The 22,471-nt window shown below is 33.7% G+C and overlaps 1 protein-coding gene across 2 annotated transcripts; it reads right to left on the bottom strand.

Annotated features, from left to right (window-relative positions):
• Positions 1-416: 416 nt before the first annotated feature.
• Positions 417-6,088, bottom strand: LOC139892769 (NEDD8-activating enzyme E1 regulatory subunit AXR1-like). 2 transcript variants are annotated; one of them, XM_071875893.1, is made up of 15 exons: positions 5,999-6,088; positions 5,509-5,681; positions 5,240-5,403; positions 4,654-4,764; positions 4,434-4,513; positions 4,189-4,339; positions 4,015-4,108; positions 3,584-3,672; positions 3,433-3,506; positions 2,996-3,158; positions 2,810-2,895; positions 1,698-1,781; positions 1,437-1,617; positions 880-979; positions 417-536 (listed from the first exon to the last, which is right to left on the bottom strand). In XM_071875893.1, the coding sequence occupies exons 1-14, from the start codon at positions 6,034-6,036 to the stop codon at positions 896-898; spliced, it is 1,572 nt and encodes a 523-aa protein (XP_071731994.1). In that variant the 5' UTR covers positions 6,037-6,088; the 3' UTR covers positions 417-536; positions 880-895. The 2 variants fall into 2 exon arrangements, with proteins under 2 accessions (XP_071731994.1, XP_071731993.1); XM_071875892.1 differs by having other exon boundaries at positions 417-450.
• Between the last annotated feature and the right edge of the window lie 16,383 nt (positions 6,089-22,471).

The following is a 22,471-nucleotide window of genomic DNA, read 5'->3' as shown; positions in this document are numbered from 1 at the left end:
TGATTTAAATACAAGCGAACACTACGAATTGATTCTACGAATATCTCTGTGATCAGTAAGCAAATATAATCAATACTTCAACTAAAAAACATTTTAAGCTAACAAGGTTGCAACATATGATTCAAGAATTGCCAATTTCATGCAACGCATTTATACATGAGTTTATAAGTATGCAGAGAGAAAACCTTGCATACCAAACACAAGTATAATTATAATTATCAGCAATACAGGGAAGTCGGAATAATAACATCTTAGGTGAAAGGATTAATGGCCACTCCAAAACATGCACAAAGTACAAGTCAGTATATCAGTCACATTGCTCTAATTACAGTCCGTGGACCATTTAGAGTTTAATGTTGAACTCGTTCCTATACTGAAATACCAGTTCTAAGCAAAAGGCCCGTCCCTCAATCAAACCTCTTTTGTATCATGTCAAAAGATAGAATTACCCTGCATTGAGGGACATAAAAATAAAATATATCCATATCATGTTCAACAAAAGAGACTTTTGAGGTCAGACAAACCAAATTTTGTACCTACAAATTTATGCAACACGTTCCATTAGCAATTATCATAGACAAATGTAGAAAGCCCTATATTATCAATAGAAATCGCCTAAGATTATAAAATTTTTGCCACTGATATAGTAAAGAACCTTAATGTAGCCTTCATGTCCGGATTTGTTCTATTGATTAAGTTTTCTTAAGAAGATAATTAGAAAAATGAAGTGCGTGCTTTTTTTAAAACGCACTTCTAATGCTTCTAGTACACTTTTATGTAGTGCTTGTTTGTTGTGTCTTTTGACATTTCAAAAGGATAGCTAGAACATTAAATTTGTAGTTTGTAGCAAGTATTATAAACCTTAAACACGGTGCAGACCTGGTGTTTTCCAAAATTATAATGACAGCAACTGGGATTTGTGATCAATGCCATTGAAGATAAAAGTTCCTGTCATAGGCACGAATTGCCTCGTGATAAGCTGCAGTAAAAAAGGAGAAACTTTAGTTAAATCACATTTGAAAACAATAATAATAATAATAATAAAGGCAAACTATCACAACTACTGATAAATGAGCCAAGCTTATCACGAGCTACTCAAGCTCGGCTCATTAAGAGCTCAATTCTCACTATTTATAAAAATAATTATATAACATAATTATTGCTGTGTTAGTTAATTTACAGCTTATATAAGAGAATTATAATAAATTTTATTATTATCCCATTTCACTTCTCATCTCATCTCATCTCACTATATATTAAAAGTAAGTGGTAATTATGTCATCATTCTCGAAAAGATTAAATCTTAATCATTTAAATAGTTCACAACTACAAATTTCAACCACTGATTTGGTTATGACCGCATATCAACCTTTGATTTGTTTATTTGGATCTCAACCATTGATTTTTAACAAAACAGCGTGTGAAAACGAATTAACCTTGATGACTTCCTGTGACGCAACTCCACCAATATACGCAGCAACTGCGTGTAGCTCAGCAGCACCATAACGACACATCTCGTTAATAAGATCTTCTGTCAACGTCGAACCGTTGCACCCCAAGTCACTAAGCAAGCTTACTGCTGTCGTTTTCAATCTCGATATATCCTCATCCATTGCACTGCATAACACTAACAAATTTAAACAAAACAAAAATAAAATTCAAAATTTATTTCGTTTATAGTGACATTATAGCGTTACCCATCGAACTGCCCAGGGAAAGTATTATAATTTGCTGAAAATCGATCGACAGCTCGAAGCAAGATATAAAATCCCACAGCAACACTGCATTTATCAAGAACAAATTATATGTTACAAGTTTTTGATACCTCAGGTAACTAATTTGTTTAACTAAATGACTTCAGCTATCTAAGAGAACATCATCTGCCTTTCAAAAAAAAAAATATTAAATAATAATAATAATATATATATATATATATATATATATATATATATATATATATATATATATATATATATATATATATATATATATATATATATAGTGATAAGATCAAGGGGGAAGTAACCAATCGGGGGAAGCAATTTTTTTTGTTTTTCGTTTTTTGAAAAAACTTTGTTCACGAACATTATAGATTGGATGAAAATATGAACATTTAATAAAGACACTTTGTGATAAATGTTTTTATTTTGGCGGAAAAACGCTCGAAGAATTAATATATAATAATTATCGTGTTTTTCGAGCGTATGTTGAGGTTTTAGATATTAGGGTTTAGATATTAGGGTTTATAAGTTTAGATATTAGGGTTTAGAAATTTAGGGTTTAGGGTTTAGATTTAGGATTTAGATTGAGTTTTTAACACGAACGGTTTAGAGTTTAGGGTTTTGGGTTTTGAGTTTACGGACTAAACCCAAAACACTAAACCCTAAACTCTAAATCGGGCTAAATTTTACTTCACAAAACATGAAGAAAAAAAACGTCAACATTCTTCACGATCAATATTATCTTGAATGTTATTTTTGTCGATCGTTTTCCCGCCTTAATAATAACATTCATCACGAAATGTCTTTTTTAAATGTTCATATTTTCGTGTGATCTTGATGCCCGGAAAAAAAAAAAACCAAAAAAACGAAGAAATTTTTTTTTTGCTTCCCCCTATTGGTTACTTCCCCATTGATCCTGCCCCTATATATATATATATATATATATATATATATATATATATATATATATATATATATATAATTTAACAGCATCTCCTTCAGCAAAGCTGTTTATTCTTTTTTCGGGCTATTAATTAAATGCTTAATAGATAGAATTAAACAAACCAAATTTTTATAAATGTATGTACCTGTACTCCTCATCAGTCAGATATTTTTGCATCTCAGGCAAAAGGGGAGAGTTAAGCTCTTCCTCAATGAACTTAAATCTACATACCTACAAATGAGGTGTCAATCAACATAATAAACCGCATAAAAAAGATAGAAAAAATGGTATAAAAGCTTTATTAGATCATAAAAAGAAGATATTAACTTACTGTCAGCTTTCTTGCATTCTTACAAAAGCTTTTTATGGCTGCTTTAGGGATGCTAAATGAATCTCTACCGACTTTTTTCAAAATATCTCTAACACGTTTTTCAACCACGAGAAAATCAGCCTCGGCCTTAGCCTGATAGAGTTTCTGAAGGTTTACATACAACCTGGAATACAATTAGCCAGATACATTCTTGTTAGATTACTCAGTTAATTTAAAACATAACACCATGTAACAAATAAATTAAAACACACTATTATAAGTTAATAACCTAATAAATTTTATAAATTATTAGATATAAGGGCGTTTTATTCATTATATTACATAACTTGTACAAATATAAAAGTAAACCCAATTGGCATATTCATGAATAAACGGGGCAAACTTCCAAGTCTAGTTTACATGATGATAGAGGGTAAAAAAGACATTTTGTCACTCACTCAGTAGAAGACGTCATATCTGGTATGGATCCCTCAAGAGGGGTCTCCCCACCACCTTCATTAGCAATAAACTCCTGAAATTAACCAAAATAATAAACATTTAATTTGTTGACCCAAAGGTAAAATAATACTAATTATAATATCAAATTACCTTTAATGCTGCCACCATCACCCAAAAATCTGATGAACCAGATTCAACTTCACTACAGGGATCATCAAGAATACGTTTCAAGTTTGAACCTGAGGTTTAAGAAAACGTTTAATGTTAAAATTATAATCACTGGTCCAGTAATGTAAATAACAAATGCTGTAACAACTCTGCCCAACTTTAATGTTCCTTACTTTATTATATTGTTCGGACGTTCTCATATTAGTGGGATTGGGTATTGTTGTTGTGATCAAATGATAAGAGTATATCTTGAAGAGTTTTTGGTCATTTAAATTAAACTGTAGTTTCACAGTGCGTCTAGTTTCATGTATCAATAAATCAATCAATAAATCTATGAAATAAGACAAGTAATTTGAAATGATAATATCCACCGTATACGCTAAATTGTTGCCACAATAAATTCATGTACTCACTAATTCCTCGTGGAGCAAAAACTTTGAATGAGGCCTCAATAGCTTCTTTATAATTGTCTTCATCTGGTGCAATCGTTTTTGCTTTTAATAGTTCCTAATAGCTCCAAAATAACTCCCTTAGTATATATTGAAACATTTATCATAAATAAAACTAGAGGGCAATTAAGAATAAACCTTGAATTCTCGTTTTTCATCCCTGGTTGAAGGCAACCTTCCATTATGAGCTTTAGCCCAATCCTCTGCCATCTTTACAAGAATTAAAATATATGGAATATGTTTATGGGCAACAGGATCAGACGTATCAAAGTCGATGTTCTCAGTGAACCTAAAAGTGATAGTAACAATCAATCAACTGCTGATATACAGAGTATAATATAATATAAATGCTAGTAAATATATATTCATGTATAAACGCTAACCTTTTAAGTTCAGGCCACGGATTATTCAACCGGAGATCATCAAGAAAATGATCAGGCTTTGACTCTATTACTGTATGCTCCTGTGCAATATGAATATGGTTAAGTTTTAATATGCATTAGAAAAGAATTATGATCTTCACGAAGTTTGTCTTGAGAATAATTATATGATGGCCTAAATGATAAGTGAATTATTTAAATAAATAAAAAAAATTACACCTACCTTCACGCTTGTTCGGACAAACCCACTGAGGCCATATGAGCGTGCAAATATCAACATAACATTTGCATTACGGCAAATGCAGTCTAGTTTCACCATGGAATCTTCAACCAGCTGAGTTTAAAAGGCACGGTTAGAAAAACTTACAATTTGTTAGGAGGGTTCACTAATTAAAAACACTTAGAAACTCAACTGAGCTCCAAACAAGTGAATAACGACATCATATTTACATTTATATATGTGTGTGTGTGTGCGCGCGCGCGCGCGTGCGTGTGTGTGTGTATTATATTAGTTAATGAGTCCATTCACGAACCAATCATTGAGCAAAGCATTCTAGTAACTGATGACATGGATCTCGACGGTAACTTTTATTGTTCGAAGATAGTTATTTAATGTAACTTTAATGATGAAAACACAAATGTAAATTTGGCATCATAATCTATACATCATTATCATTATACAATGAATCTGATCATGCAAAGTAGACATACTAATAGCAAACCATCAGAGTTCATATGTTGTCTTGTAGACCCATCTAACGGTTATGTATTCATCAACTGTAAATTTAACTGACATAAGAATGATTTACCTGTGTGGCCACAACCAAGGTAAACTGAGAAAAAAATGAAGGGTTGGTCTCGATTAAAGTCACTGGATGCTCTTCAATAAATTTTGCTTTCACAGCATCATTTAGTTCTTGAAGATAAGCACAGACACATTTTGCCTTTGGCTGCCCAAGACTTGACTCGCTAACTGTGAATACGGCACATTGAGATTAAAATCATTCAACAATAAAAGCTAAAATAAATGCCATAAGTTGCACTAACAAAGTTGCTTAGAAAAATAAACAAAACATACCCATAAAATTATTTCCAACGTCTCCGTTTTCAACTTTAGAACCATCAACAACAGTAATACTTCCAATACCACCAAGAACAAGGTTTTTGAGAGTTTCAGAACCAGTAGGGCCACAATTAAGCAAGCATATACTAGCTTTCTCAAGTGCAGCCTGCCCTTGCTCACCCCATATCCTGTATTGAAGTCTTTGGTTAAACCCTAACTATAATTAAAGTCGACTTTGTTTTTATTAGTATTTGGTTAAAACCCTAATTATATCTTCAACAGTAGCAATTAGACTCCAAAAATATAAACATTAGAACTCGTAACACTTCAGGTAAGCAGTTTTGAGTAGGAATCGATTGTTACGGCAACAAATTAAGTTGAATTGCAGTAATAATATAGCAGCTAGGGTTTATGAGATTTACGTATGAGTGAGAGAGAGAAATAAAAAAGGGTACAGAAACAACTGTGAAAAAGGATATGAGAATTAAATAAAGAATAACAAAACCTGAGTTGACGATCGTATTTGGTCTTTGGTTCCGCCATTGTTACGATCGATCGTTGCAGCACTTCAGTAATTTAACGAATCAGGGTGAATTAGCAAGTTTTGTGAACTTTGGACGAAAAGAGAAAAATAAACAACCTAACTTTACAAATGTCACCCTTGAAAATCTCTCATTTCGAGAAATTACCCTTGCAAGTTCTCTCTACTTGAAAACTGACATTATGAATTCCTCATGTTTGAAAATAGGGATGGCACTGGCCACCCGATCCAGAGTATATCCATCTGATCCACTCGCTTCGTGATTGATATGGATGAACCTAAATGGTATGGATGAACCTAAATGAATATGGATATGTATATGGATATGGATATGGACATGAATGAAAAGTTTCATCTATGGATATATCCATTAACACTCGAAATACACATACAAATACATAAATAAATATATGCTTACATATTCACTGTTACAAATGCTTTTACCGTTAAATTTATATTTTTTGGTTTTAATTTTGTAATGAAATAATTATGATATATTACAATAAAACATGTATATTTAACAAAATAAACAGACGAATCACATCTTTAATTTTTCATAATCTAAGTTTAATAGTAAATTCAACAAATGTGTACAATCTTCGACAACGATTATACGTTCTTGTGGATATATTTTAATTATGTCATGTTATATATATTTTTTCTATACTACGTTTTTGTTTTCGTCGCATATTAGGAAATATTATAACATTTTTCTTATATCCAATGAATATCCATTAACCCGCTTCATCCACTGGATATGGATATGGATGGATGAACAATAATTAAATGAATTTGGGTGATCAAAAATTAAATGGATATGGATACGGCATCACCCAATCCATATCCGATCCATTGTCATTCCTATTTGAAACAGTGGCGGAAGCAGGAATATTTTTCACCGGGGGGGGGGGGGGGGGGGGGGGGGATTTAAAGCGTAGTAAATTTTTTGGGCAAAATATAGAAGTTTTTTGGCAAAATTTGGAAGTTATTCCCTAAAAGTTGGAGATTTTAGGGCAAAATATGGAGACTTTGAGGGCAAAATATGGGGAGTTATGGGAAGAAGAAAAAATCCACTAGAGCAAAAATAGAAAAATTCAAAATTTTTACATTAAAAATTGCAAATTCACTGGGGCGGATGTCCCCCTCTGCCCCTTAATATTAATGCCCCTAGTTTGAAATATGTCTAAGTAGTTCACGTCTATATGGCTCTATTAATCGAGTCAACAGCAAGTGTCGATTTATTGGCGTCTTGACTGTCGCTTAAAGCCTAAATTGAACTTCAGACGGGTTTAAAACTCGTGAAAATTTGATTCTACAATTTTCATGGCGTCTCACACTTTTTTTAACCTACTTATTGGTCGGAGTTCCATTCGAAAGCAATCTTTATACATAGAACATTGAAGTGAAAGACATTCTATACTCATGTGGTGTTTCACTCATGATCTCTCTCTATCCTAAGATATGAGAATATTGTCTACATCTTACCTCTCTCATACCCCAGTTATATGAGATTGGGTTTTATTGTTGTTATTGTTGTTGTAGTTCACGTCTCCACGATTTGCTGAAAAATATAATGTACCAGGATTTGTAAACTGATTTGCAAAAACTACTCTTTTATTATTTTTAGAAGTAAAATGTAGCGACCCGACAAAATCGTCATTGACGGCGCCGTCTACTTAGGTCCCGTTACGTGGTCATAAGTCTTTAAAACAACGTTTGACCAAAAGTATGTCGCATTTATTTCAAAAGTAAGGATGTTTCAAGGTTTACAAAGTAGTTCGACAACTAGTTACATAACAAAGTTTAAAGTACAATTGAAACATATGCGACACAATTTAAAAGTAGCCAAAAGACGCTCCACGTATACATGTATACTCGATATCCAAGCAAGCATCAAAAGTAATGAGCGGAAGCATGTATCACAAAACGTTCAAGGACCTGAGAAAAACATAGAAATCTGTCAATGAAAACGTTGGTGAAATCATAGGTTTAAGTAAGTAAGTACAAATGAACCACAAGATTTGTAACATTGATGTCACACCCCCAAATTAGGGCCTAGGGTATTTGTGACTAATTATATCAAATCACAGTTGTATAAACGAGAACGACTCTATATGAGACGTTTTGAATAAAACATTTATTAATAAAACAGCGGAAGCATTAAAAGTTTTACATCAAATTTAAACTAAAATAATAATAATAGTCTTAATGCAAAGTAAATGTAATGAAATGAAGACTCCATGTAGCAGCATTCAATTCATCAGGTAGCAATCATGGCAATCATCTTATTCGTCACCTGAGACAAAACATGCTTAAAGTGTCAACCAAAAAGGTTGGTGAGTTCATTAGTTTATCAAAATCAATCATTTCCGTTATAATAATAGGCCACAAGATTTCAGTTTCATAAATATCCGTACACTAGCAAGTGTATAAAATCATTCTATAAGTTGTAGGCACCCGGTAACAAGCCTTAACGTTCATGTTTTACCCTCTGAAGTACACCAGATCAGGTGTGTTTAAAATAACCTCGAAGTACTAAAGCATCCCATAGTCAGGATGGGGTTTGTCAGACCCAATAGATCTATCTTTAGGATTCGCGCCTACCGTACATAGACAAGTAGTTTAATGTTACCAAGCTAAGGGTATATTTCTGGTTTAAACCCACATAGAATTAGTTTTAGTACTTGTGCCTATTTCGTAAAACATTTATAAATCAGCGCATGTATTCTCAGCCCAAAAATATATATAAAAAGGGAGCAAATGAAACTCACCTTAAATAGCAGTTGAAGTATTCCACGCAAGAAAGGAAAGTAAAGCAAGTAAGTGACCGAGATATCAACTAGAAGTAGTTCTTTAAGAGAGAAATAAGAGATTAAGGTGTAAGTTTGAAATGAGAAATGTATGTGGTATTTATAGTTGAAAATGTTAGGTAAAAAAAAATTAAAATAAAATAAGTAAATCTTAAAAGTTAAAATAAGAAAAATTATTTTGTATTTTTATTAAAAGTAAATCTTAAAAGTTAAAATAAGAAAAAGTAGTTTGTATTTTTATTAAAAGTAAATCTTAAAAGTTAAAATAATAAAAAGTAGTTTGTATTTTTATTAAAAGTAAATCTTAAAAGTTAAAATAAGAAAAAGTAGTTTGTATTTTTATTAAAAGTAAATCTTAAAATAAAAGTAGTTTGTATTTTTATTAAAAGTAAATCTTAAAAGAAAAAGTAGTTTGTATTTTTGTATTTATTTATTAAAAGTAGATATAGTTTTGATTTTTTTTTTTATAAAATTCTAAAAAAAAATTTGTTTAATATATTTCTAAGAACATTTAACATTCTATTTCTATATTTGTTTAATTATTAAATACGAATTTTATATAAAAATTATTATTATATTTAGTTTTTATAAAAATTAAAATTTATGATTATTAATTTATAGTTTTTATTAGTTTTATAAATGTTATAATATTATGTATTATTTAGTTAATTATATATTCTATTAACTAAATAACAAAAGTAATATAAATATTATATATATATATTCATTGATGTAATTATGTTATATTATATATCATAATCTTATTTATAATATTTATAATTATATTATTTATTTTAAGCGTACGTTTATTCGGTCAACGTTAAATTTATTCGTATATAACAACTCTAGGTATTTTAGTAAAATCGGAAGTCGAAAAGTGAGGGTTGTTATAGTACCTACCCGTTAAAAGAAATTTCGTCCCGAAATTTAGTTTTTGCCATCAATCAGCGTTGTTCGTACCTAAACGAGGATATTTACGTTTTATCTGGTCTTCACGTTCCCAGGTAGGTTCGGGGCCTTTCGTGAATTCCAACGGATAGAATATTGTTCTGTTTCATGCATTTAAATAATACGAACCCTAATTTCTTACAGGTTCTTCTATAAAGTGCATTTTATCATTAATGCGGAGGTTATCTAAAGGATTAATAAGAGTGTCATTTGACTAGGTTATCCTCAAAAGGGATGATGGTGTTATACGAGCATTTTAGTAAACTGAACACATGAAATGTGTTATGAATAGTATTGAGCTTATTTAAAACTTTGAGTGTTTATGTCACAATATTAGGGTAGACAAAACAGAGAGTAGTTCATGAAAATTATAGTCATGAAGTTTGATAGAGATCATCATTGTTTACAACAAGAATATTGTAATGATGAATATAAGTTGAAAAAAATAAAGTTTTATCACTACTGAATAATATGGATAAAACGATTTGATTATAGGAAGCGTATAAACGAAGCTATTGTAAAAGAGTGAATGAGAAATTAAATGTTCGCCTTAACTTTTGACGTAGTCACGATTGATTTTTGGAATTCAAGGGATTAAAGGAAATCTTCGTAATCCATAAGATTTGATTCTCCGGTAATTAAGGAATTTGAAATTTTCTTTGATTAAATGAGGTGAATTGCTTCAATTGCTGTGTTTGGAATTTTGCTATAAATTAGCTTCTTCAGTTTCATTATCTTCACCACTTCTATACTTTCTTCCTCAATTCATACTTCCAAAGATTGTGAGAATGCTCCATCCAGTTCTTATCCTGGATATTTTTCTGACTATCATTTCAGTCATTCTTCTTTTTCATTTACCACTAGAGGAATTTGTTTTCTTCTGCTATTACCTTGGGGTTATAGTGTTTTTAATTCTCCCATGTCTTTACGTTGCAATACGTATTGATATACACGGTTTGTAATTTCGGTATCGTTATCGGGCTACATATTTTCCCTTATATGTCGGAGCTCTTTGCCTTTTTATTCTCCTCTCGACTCTAAGTAAAGCGAGTAATGGTCCAGAATTTGTAGGTATGAAGTTTCGAATGGACCTACTGTTCTAAGCGTAATATCACGATTTGATTTGGTAAATTACCAGAATTACTGAGGATAGAACTATCAAGAATATATTTGCTTGATATGTTCAGAGATTAAGTAGAATGTAAGAGTCGTGTAACATGGCAAATGATGATTATAAAGTCTATGAATCATCATCTTCCATTAAAATTTAGCATGACTTACTGTAATATAATCATGTTGGCCTGACGTCATTATATTATACTAACTCATGCTTCAATTCTCAACACTACTTCAAATCATTCAAAATTTGAATTTAAATTTTACGGAATATAGAAACTTAAACAGTTTTCCTTTATGATGTCATAAAGATATTGCAAAGAGATAATTAATTGCGGACAAGAATTGTTATGAAGATATCTTTAGAAATATCGAGGATATTTATAACGAAAGATATGATGATATTTTAGAATTTCTAAAATCGATGGATAATGAAGAAATTCTTCTGTAAGGATTTAGAATGCGTAAAAAGATCTTCCGTGATTTCCTTCAGAAATCGAATCATCTAGATTCTTTGGTTATAGGTTTAGTCCTTGGGATTTGTCCTTGGTCTCCTTCATGTTTTGCTCAATCCGTCTTTCAATACCAGATATTCTTTTGAGCTTTTCCAACACACAATTCTTTATTATCAAGCTTCTGGTCATTAAGGCCATCTACAGCTTTTGCTGCTTCATCAGCATTCTCAAGGTTAACTGATCTGAATCATTGATTATCAATCTGATATGTTTTCAAGGATTTTGAAGAATGTACAATGTAATATATTAATGTGAATGTTAGATATTTCTTGGGTATTACCTACCCGTTAAAATATTTTCACAATTAACAGTTTGTACAAAAGAATTTTTAAATACAATCTTTATGAAAATATACATACATATATATTTTCTTCAGATGTAATTATGGATTTAATAAGTTAATATAATATTAAACTCATTTGATTTACGGTTGAAACGATAATAAATAATCTCCAAAACTTTAGAGATTACATAATCGCCGCGGAATATTTCTTTAATGAAGTTATGAATCAATACTTCATCGTTCATTGTTATTAATATACCTCAGTAAATGATGTTGATTCTCGTGGATTTCTTGTGAAATTCATAAGGCACAAATGATGTTTTCGAGAAATTTTCGAGTACATCGAAAAATAGGAGTGTAAAATCACACATGCATTTGAATAATACACTTAGTTTATTATGAAATGGAGTTTATTGTACTGAAGCAGTGATTAATGATTGTTAAGTCATTAACGAAGGATGTACATCATAGCGTATTAGTGATATGAATTAACCAAGTAGTACATACTAGTTAAGATTCACACGTAATAGTTTAGTACGAAAAGATTTATTATTGTTCCAAACCATATATATATAAAGTATACATATATAATTCTTCAGGAAGAATGAGTCAATACATCTTAACTCATTATTACTAATATTCCTTAGTATCTATGGGCGTATGATGTCGATGTTTGAGGTACCGATTATGATGTTGAGACGTGGGATGCTGATGTTGTTGTTGGTGAAGCTGATGCTGTTGGTGGTGATGCTGATAGTACTGGTGGTGCTGGTGCTGGTGCTGGTGCTGCTGTTGGTGCTGCTTGTGGTACTTGGTTAGTAAGTGTGAGCCTAGCTACCAAATTGCGCACTATTTCCTCTAGGGTTTCTACTTTACGCTCGAGTCTATGGATTTGTTCTACCCATTCCTCTGTAAGGTTTGTCAATTCTTAATATTTAGTTCGAAGTCTTCTAACTTCTTCTAATAACCCTTTCTGGTTAGAATTCGGGAGTAGAGGACGAATATTGTCGTTAGTTACATCGAGTCGACCTTCGAGGCGGAAAATCCTTGCGAAAAGAGTGAAAACGGTATTGCGAACAGGTTCGCCGGTAAGCGGATCGAGTACTCCGATGTTTGGTGGTAAGTTTGGCTCGTGATAAGGAGTACCTTCTTCATTTCTCCATAGGGTGAGTATTTCGCGAACCCATCCCCATTTTCTAAAGAAATCACGGTAATTGATCGGTGGGTGTGCTCCTGTCACGCTATCTTTGGAGCTAGAAGAACTTGAGGAATTAGGTGAGAAATCCATATTATGTGTTTGGAATAGGGTTTGATATGAAATGGGTGTTGAATATTGAATGATATATTCGTCTCCTTGAATACGTATATATAGCAGAAAGATTTCCGTAATTTACGGAGGTAATTTAGGAAAAGTGTTAGACAAGGTCTATTGGGAATAGATATGCTAAGATATGATTTGTCTATACTCCAATAATGGCAGTATGACGTGTCGAGATTATAAAATGATAAGTATGTAATCTAATAATCTTTCGATTAAAGACTTTCAATTCGTATACTTTGATAACCCAATGACATTTCCCGGTTCGCAAATCGATGCATAAAGGCATAAGGCATATAGGTTCGTGATATAACAGGGAGTTATATACATTTGAGTATGAATTATAGGAGTTTCAAAAATCTTGGATAATATTTCATGTAATACATATGTAATACACAAAACCAGGATAGATGACTAGGTGAGTTGTTCTTAATAAGTTCACCACTTATTAAGTGCGTAAGTGACTAAGTGTTGTATGATCACTATAGTCAGGTTTGATATTGTGCACCATACCCAAACATCTATGCCACCGCCGAGTCACTTGAATGATCAATTGTTACCGGTTGGCCCAGGAATTCTCGACCAAAATCTAAGTTTGGCATTCGAAATCCACAAGCGTCCCATAGTGGTACCAAGGATCACCCTAGGCCTTAAGTAGCGTTGACGTTCGAGTAATTTCACATTATCGTGTATGTTATAATCTTAAGATTTAAGTATAGTTTCTAAGGTATAGTGTAGCATTTATCAATTAAAGGCAACAATTAAAGGCACTATGGTCAAGGAAAGTTGTAGTCCTACATTGCTAGGGTACCTAATTGTATAAGGCACACATAAAATGCAATCCTGGTTCTCTACAATAACCTGCTCTGATACCAATCTGTCACACCCCCAAATTAGGGCCTAGGGTATTTGTGACTAATTATATCAAATCACAGTTGTATAAACGAGAACGACTCTATATGAGACGTTTTGAATAAAACATTTATTAATAAAACAGCGGAAGCATTAAAAGTTTTACATCAAATTTAAACTAAAATAATAATAATAGTCTTAATGCAAAGTAAATGTAATGAAATGAAGACTCCATGTAGCAGCATTCAATTCATCAGGTAGCAATCATGGCAATCATCTTATTCGTCACCTGAGACAAAACATGCTTAAAGTGTCAACCAAAAAGGTTGGTGAGTTCATTAGTTTATCAAAATCAATCATTTCCGTTATAATAATAGGCCACAAGATTTCAGTTTCATAAATATCCGTACACTAGCAAGTGTATAAAATCATTCTATAAGTTGTAGGCACCCGGTAACAAGCCTTAACGTTCATGTTTTACCCTCTGAAGTACACCAGATCAGATGTGTTTAAAATAACCTCGAAGTACTAAAGCATCCCATAGTCAGGATGGGGTTTGTCAGACCCAATAGATCTATCTTTAGGATTCGCGCCTACCGTACATAGACAAGTAGTTTAATGTTACCAAGCTAAGGGTATATTTCTGGTTTAAACCCACATAGAATTAGTTTTAGTACTTGTGCCTATTTCGTAAAACATTTATAAATCAGCGCATGTATTCTCAGCCCAAAAATATATATAAAAAGGGAGCAAATGAAACTCACCTTAAATAGCAGTTGAAGTATTCAACGCAAGAAAGGAAAGTAAAGCAAGTAAGTGACCGAGATATCAACTAGAAGTAGTTCTTTAAGAGAGAAATAAGAGATTAAGGTGTAAGTTTGAAATGAGAAATGTATGTGGTATTTATAGTTGAAAATGTTAGGTAAAAAAAAATTAAAATAAAATAAGTAAATCTTAAAAGTTAAAATAAGAAAAATTATTTTGTATTTTTATTAAAAGTAAATCTTAAAAGTTAAAATAAGAAAAAGTAGTTTGTATTTTTATTAAAAGTAAATCTTAAAAGTTAAAATAATAAAAAGTAGTTTGTATTTTTATTAAAAGTAAATCTTAAAAGTTAAAATAAGAAAAAGTAGTTTGTATTTTTATTAAAAGTAAATCTTAAAATAAAAGTAGTTTGTATTTTTATTAAAAGTAAATCTTAAAAGAAAAAGTAGATTGTATTTTTGTATTTATTTATTAAAAGTAGATATAGTTTTGATTTTTTTTTTTATAAAATTCTAAAAAAAAATTTGTTTAATATATTTCTAAGAACATTTAACATTCTATTTCTATATTTGTTTAATTATTAAATACGAATTTTATATAAAAATTATTATTATATTTAGTTTTTATAAAAATTAAAATTTATGATTATTAATTTATAGTTTTTATTAGTTTTATAAATGTTATAATATTATGTATTATTTAGTTAATTATATATTCTATTAACTAAATAACAAAAGTAATATAAATATTATATATATATATTCATTGATGTAATTATGTTATATTATATATCATAATCTTATTTATAATATTTATAATTATATTATTTATTTTAAGCGTACGTTTATTCGGTCAACGTTAAATTTATTCGTATATAACAACTCTAGGTATTTTAGTAAAATCGGAAGTCGAAAAGTGAGGGTTGTTATAATTGATATAATAGTAATACATTCCAAAAGTTTGTTTCACGAGCACCCAATTATCAATGCTTAACTTTCCTTCCATAGAACCCCATCACAATAGTGTTAGAACATACACTGTTTCACGAAAATATATTTCATTCGTAAACGGTAGCGAACCGTTTGAATGAGGGTTTGTCAAACCCATATGGATCCATACAACATAAGTTCTCGCTTACACCCGGCAAGTGTAACTAATGATAATCGAATTGAGGATTTTGTTCTAAACTCGTATGTAGAATATTTGTTTTCCTGCACTTGTGTTCACTTAGTAAAAGAAATGTTTATGTTTTCTCATCCCAAATGTAAGTTCAAAAAGAGTAAAAGTGGGACTATGATCTCACCTTGTGTGCACGAGTAATAAGTACTTCAACAAGTAATGTGTGCAAAGAACAATGCTAGTCTTGACCTAAACAAATAGGTTTATATCAATATCGGTAAACATGATAGGTCAAAGTGTTCAATTAGTCCTATGGCTCGTTAAGACTCGATCATAATAGCATGTGAATCAAATTGTCATGTTTCATGCAAGGTACAAGTATAAAAGCATGTTAGAATGATTGCACAAACATTTGGTTAAGTTTGATTAAAAGTCAACTTAGGTCGGGTCAAAGTCAACGAAAAAGTTAACACGTTCGGGTCGGGTCCCGAACTATTTTTCTGAGGTTTTTAATCATATATGAGCATGTTAGAACAAGTTACATGTGAATCGGAGGTCCATAGCATAGCAAACATTTTCCGTAAAATGACCAACGAAGACAGAAGCCTGCCAGTGTATCTGGACGGCGTCCAGATTGTCTGGATGGCGTCCAGCTTTGAAGGCTGGGACGGCGTCCAAATATCTGGATGGCGTCCAGCTTTGAAATCTGGGACGGCGTCCAAGGATCTGGACGGCGTCCAGATTGGTATTCAAGTCTGATGCAGAAAACTTCTAAGTGCACGAACCAAAAACCAAACTAACACATTTTATGATCCGCAAACAACCAAAACATGTATCTCATATCATCGGAAAGGTATTTTGACGAGGAAAACATCTAAACACATTTCATCAATCACATTTACCTTTACAACAACCAAAATCACATTGAATGCTCAATCATTTAATGCATTCAAGTTCATAAATGCAAATCAATGATTCGGCAACCAATTTACATGAATGATATGCCGTCTCGAAGGTAATCAAGCATACAATACAACCTAATACTTACTAATAACATTTCATGTCATTCCAAGCATCACAAGTCCATTTCACGTTCATCAAACCCTAACCCAATTTCACCAAAATCACTAATCAAGTTCATGAAGTTTTCTAAAGCAACCTACACATCAAATTGAAGCTAGTGATACTAGAAACACATTTAATACTTGCACTTTATCATAACAACAACATTAAATCATCCAAAACTCAAAATCAAACACACACTATTCATGTTCATGCTAGTTACACTAAAACAACGAGATCGAGCATATAAATCATATATTCATGTTAGACTTGAGCCATAGACACTAACTAACAACTTTATAAGTTAAAAACATCAAGAACACAAAATCTAGTGATTTTAGAAAGTTACCCAAATGTAATGAAATTTGTATGGAATCGAAGAGGAAGTTGCAAGGATTCCAAAAATGTAATTTGTTTTGCAAAACACCCGCTAGCTCGGATTTGGATGATGATTCTTGTTGGTGTTCTTTGAGAGAAAAAAAGGAAGTAGTAAAAGATGAGGATGAAAATGAATGGATGAAAGGGGTTTGACCCTTTGACCTAGTCAAGGGTTTGATCCCTTGTCAAGTTTAGTCCCTCAACTTTCGTTCGGGTGCGTGAATTACCTAAACGAGATACTTTAAAACGCGTATCAACGGGAGATGTTTTAAACATATAACGGACTTTAAAATGAACAAACGGAAAGTAAACGGAAAAAGGCGGGATGTTACATTACCTACTCCTTAAAAGAAATTTCGTCCCGAAATTTAAGTAGGCGTAGCAGTCGTTGTTTCTTCCTCTGGACCTTGCATTTCCGAGTTTGCGAATAGATGAGGATATTTCCTTTGCATTTGATCTTGTCTTTCCCAAGTAAACTCGGGTCCCCTTTTGGCGTTCCAACGGACTTTGACAATTGGAATTCGGCTTTGTTTTAACGTTTTGACGGAGGTGTCCACAATTTCAACCGGTTCCTCCACGAAATGAAGTTTATCATCAATGGTAAGCTCCTCGAGAGGAATGACGATATCGGGTTCGGCAAGGCACTTTTTCAAGTTGGATACATGGAAAGTAGGATGAACGGAGCTCAATTGAGGGGAAAGATCTAAACGATAAGCAACGGTTCCAACACGCTCCAAGATTTCGAAAGGACCGATATACCGCGGATTTAGCTTCCCGCGTTTTCCGAAACGGATTACACCTTTCCAAGGTGCAACTTTTCAATGTTACGCGATTACTGACTTTGAACTTGAGAGATTTTCATCTAACCTCGGTATAACTCCTCTGATGATTACGGGTCGTCTTGAGCCCTGCTCGGGCTTGAATTATCTCAATGGTTATTTCTTAAATGATTTCGAATCTGATGATTTGCTTGTCACCTACTTCGGTCCAACGAAATAGGAGAACAACACTTGTGGTGATGTAAGGTTTCGAAAGGTGCGGCGTTAATACACGAGTGGTAACTATTGTGTGAGAGGAGACAACTAAAGGCAACAATACAAGTTTGTAACATGTCTTTCCAAGATTTGAATCGTACGTTTGTTTGGTCTGCTGGTTTGTGGATGATACGTGGTACTCATGTTTGGACGGGTCCCCGAGGTTCCTTGTAAGGCATCCCGAATTTAGAAGTGAGACGAGTATCCTGATCTGAAATTTTAATGGAGATGGCACGCCGTGCCGAACTAGAATTTTTTTTTTTTTAAAACGCGTTTGAACAGGTTTCGTCTCTCAAGAGGTCCGCGTCGCGGAAGATCTATCGGTTTCCGAAAATGTTCGTTAGGACTATTCACCCTCGTGGCGAATACTAATATAATGTGAAGAGTTTCTCTCTCCATTGAGAAATTTTATAAAAAGTTTCCTTATACGGAAGTGCGAGCGAGAAGTGAAATGAGAACTTAGAATAGGATGAGTTCACACCTTGAGGTAACCATGTCGCGCATCTAGTAGTCAAATGTTGAGACTTGATGGGAAAATGAGATAGTACACGTAGTTGTATAGTTCGGAGTTGAGTAGTAGTTGGCCATCTCAGAAGCATAAGAGCGATAAGTCAAAGAAGAAGGAGGTATCCTTGGATTGTGTGTCATCTTGGGTCCCAGTAATATCAGACGGTCATAGTGAAATAGCAGAGTTATATATCGTGGTACGTGATGACAAGAAGATTGATCGGATCCATAAATAAGTATGCAAATTCTTCGTGCAAAATAACGAATTTTAGTTTCCTTGATTTCGAGTCGATAGAGTATACCTTTCAGGCGTTCAAGTAGAAATATTTCCATATTTGAATTCCATTGTGCTACACGAATTTAGCTAGTAAGGTTGGTGTGAATAATCGCGTTCAAATTTCTTACACGGAGAGGTTTAATTCTTTCCTCGGTGAGTTAACGGGGTTAAAGGACGAGCAACACGAGAAAAGTCGAAAATGAATCTACGGTAATAACCGGCGAGATCTAAGATTTTACGAATACAAGTCAGAGTCGTGAGGGTTTCCCGATTACGCGGGGTTTCGATTGCGAGATTTATTGTAATACCTTGACCACTAACAACATGGTCTAGGATTTGAACTTCGTTTAACCAAAATTCTCACTTGGAGAATTCGGTATAGAGTTACTCCTTTCTCGATAGTTCGAGCATAAGACGGAGACGTTGTTCGTTTTCTTGTTTACCTGAATAGGTTTAGACATCATTTGTAAATACGATAATGGATTTATCTAGATAAGTTTGCATACACTGTTCAGGAGGTCTATGAATATGGACGGAGCCTTAGTTAAAACGATATTAAAAGAAAATTATAACTATCGTAGCGAGTTCGAAAAGCGGTTTAGGAGGCATTGTCTCCCTTAACCCTCAATTGATGATAACCAACATGAAGGTCGAATTTGGAATACACGCGAGATCCTTGTAACGGTTCAAGAGGTTGTTGATACGGGGAAGAGGATATCGGTTCTCAACTGGAAATTATTTAGTTCACGATAATCCATACTCATGTAAGGAATCATTTTCTTCTTAACGAATAGGTTTTGAGCTCCCTAGTTCTATAGGTATCAAGTCAAAATTCAAGTTATCCACCCAATAAGTTTAACGTACTCCCTCCGATAAAATTTATCGATACGCAATGGTTTTCCGTTGGTCACTTGAATGGCGTAAGTAATATCTAGGGGGAGGGGTGGAGTGCAAAGAGTAGGCTCCAAAGCCTTGGATACAAAACGTTTATCGATACCCGAATCGGATAAACATGAAACATAAGAGTCGTTGAGAAGAAACGTACCCGTAACTAATTATCATTCCGGGCATCCTAGGTGTTAAGGTTGAAAGCTCATTCGCGTACATTAGGGTGGGCATTCTTCTTGGGACATGCATTCTTAAAATGACCCAGTTGTCCACATTCGAAACAAGCACCCCTTCTGCGTGCACTGGGCACCTTTTTAGCGACGGGGGCGGCACCCTTACAATCATGGGCCACATGGCCACTTCTTTGACACTTGATATAAAATGGTTCGCCACATTTTCCATAATGATGTTTGTGGCACATGTTGCAAAAAGGTCGTGTTCCAGCATAATTTTTCCTGCCGCCGGGGGTGAAACGCTTCTTGGTGGAGTTGCTGTGGTTGTTGTTGCTTGATGGAGAGGCTTCCTGTTTTCTTTTGTTGTTAACCGGTTGTGCCTCGGCCGTTGGTGCCGGCGCTTCAATTTCATCCACCGTTTTTATAAATCGGCGGGCTATCATCACAGCCTCTTGTAGGTCGGCGGGTCTTAATGGCATTACCCCATGTGGAATGCTCTTAGGGAGGCCATCCATGTAAAACTCAACTCCTTGGGGCCCGGGAGCCCGGAGGTTTTGACAAATTGAGGTTAATTCGGCAAACCGTTGATTATAAGCTTCGAGGTCATCTCGGGCTATTTTTAAATTTCTTGACCCCTGTTCGAGACTTCGAGTCTCTTTGTGCGGGAAGTATTCGGTGATCATTCTTTCTCTTAATTCGGTCCAAGAGAGTGTAAGGGCTTCATCGATACCCACCGATTGTACATACGTGTTCCACCATGAGAGAGCAATACCGGTGAGAGTGAGGGTGGAAAACTTGACCTTATCTTGGTCCCGACAACCGATTATGCTAAAAACGGCTTTTGTTTATTCGAACCATCGGGTGAGAGCAACCGGTCCTTCGGTTCCATTGAAAGTGGGAGGATTATATTTCATGAAGTTTTTGTAGGAGCACCCCCCGTTTGAATTACCGACCCCATGATTGTTGTTGTTGTTGGAGAAGTGACCGGCCACGGCCTCTCCCACAGCGGTGGCTATCATTCATTGAAGAGCTTGTTCGAGAGTTTCGGGAGGGGTATTGTGTTGACCTTGGTGAGCCATCGTTCCTTCACGACACAAGAATACCGTCAATTAGTATTATCAATAATACTAACCGTGATATGGAACCAAGATAAAGAGAAAATTTTTCCTTGACTCGCCTTAAATTCTTTATGTCATAATGTCGGAACGTTCATATGAGTCACCGTAATATAATACCGGAAATTATATTACCCTGATTCATATGTGCATTCGACATCATTTCATATAGTCAAGGTGGCGTGTCAATCAAATCAACCACGTGAGATTAAGGTAGAACAAGAGTTAGATGTGAATAAAAGAGTTCGAGTATAAATGCACAAGTAGTCAAGTAATTCCTACTTCAAGTCTATATGCCAGTTGTAGTCTAGATTCACTAATGTACCCTATGACTCGAGGTCGACACTAATGAACTCTAAATCCCTACAACCAACGCTCTGATACCATCTGTAGTGACCCGACAAAATCGTCATTGACGGCGCCGTCTACTTAGGTCCCGTTACGTGGTCATAAGTCTTTAAAACAACGTTTGACCAAAAGTATGTCGCATTTATTTCAAAAGTAAGGATGTTTCAAGGTTTACAAAGTAGTTCGGCAACTAGTTACATAACAAAGTTTAAAGTACAATTGAAACATATGCGATACAATTTAAAAGTAGCCAAAAGACGCTCCACGTATGCATGTATACTCGATATCCAAGCAAGCATCAAAAGTAATGAGCGGAAGCATGTATCACAAAACGTTCAAGGACCTGAGAAAAACATAGAAATCTGTCAACGAAAACGTTGGTGAAATCATAGGTTTAAGTAAGTAAGTACAAATGAACCACAAGATTTGTAACATTGATATAATAGTAATACATTCCAAAAGTTTGTTTCACGAGCACCCAATTATCAATGCTTAACTTTCCTTCGATAGAACCCCATCACAATAGTGTTAGAACATACACTGTTTCACGAAAATATATTTCATTCGTAAACGGTAGCGAACCGTTTGAATGAGGGTTTGTCAAACCCATATGGATCCATACAACATAAGTTCTCGCTTACACCCGGTAAGTGTAACTAATGATAATCGAATTGAGGATTTTGTTCTAAACTCGTATGTAGAATGTTTGTTTTCCTGTACTTGTGTTCACTTAGTAAAAGAAATGTTTATGTTTTCTCATCCCAAATGTAAGTTCAAAAAGAGTAAAAGTGGGACTATGATCTCACCTTGTGTGCACGAGTAATAAGTACTTCAACAAGTAATGTGTGCAAATAACAATGCTAGTCTTGACCTAAACAAATAGGTTTATATCAATATCGGTAAACACGATAGGTCAAAGTGTTCAATTA

The sequence above is a fragment of the Rutidosis leptorrhynchoides genome, chromosome 2 (genome assembly GCF_046630445.1).
Source record: "Rutidosis leptorrhynchoides isolate AG116_Rl617_1_P2 chromosome 2, CSIRO_AGI_Rlap_v1, whole genome shotgun sequence".
NCBI classification, from domain to species: domain Eukaryota; kingdom Viridiplantae; phylum Streptophyta; class Magnoliopsida; order Asterales; family Asteraceae; genus Rutidosis; species Rutidosis leptorrhynchoides.
The sequence above is the reverse complement of the archived record's forward strand: the minus strand, read 5'-3'. Positions and strand labels throughout refer to the sequence as shown.

Bases quoted from the DNA above. Each gene is read 5' to 3' on its own strand.
- LOC139892769 (XM_071875893.1), bottom strand. From the start codon at position 6,036: ATGGCGGAACCAAAGACCAAATACGATCGTCAACTCAG. The intron at 3,159-3,432 runs GTGAGTGACAAA...ATTGTATTCCAG, and splicing joins GATATGACGTCTTCTACTGA to GTTGTATGTAAACCTTCAGA. The intron at 2,896-2,995 runs GTAAGTTAATAT...CCTCATTTGTAG, and splicing joins AGAATGCAAGAAAGCTGACA to GTATGTAGATTTAAGTTCAT.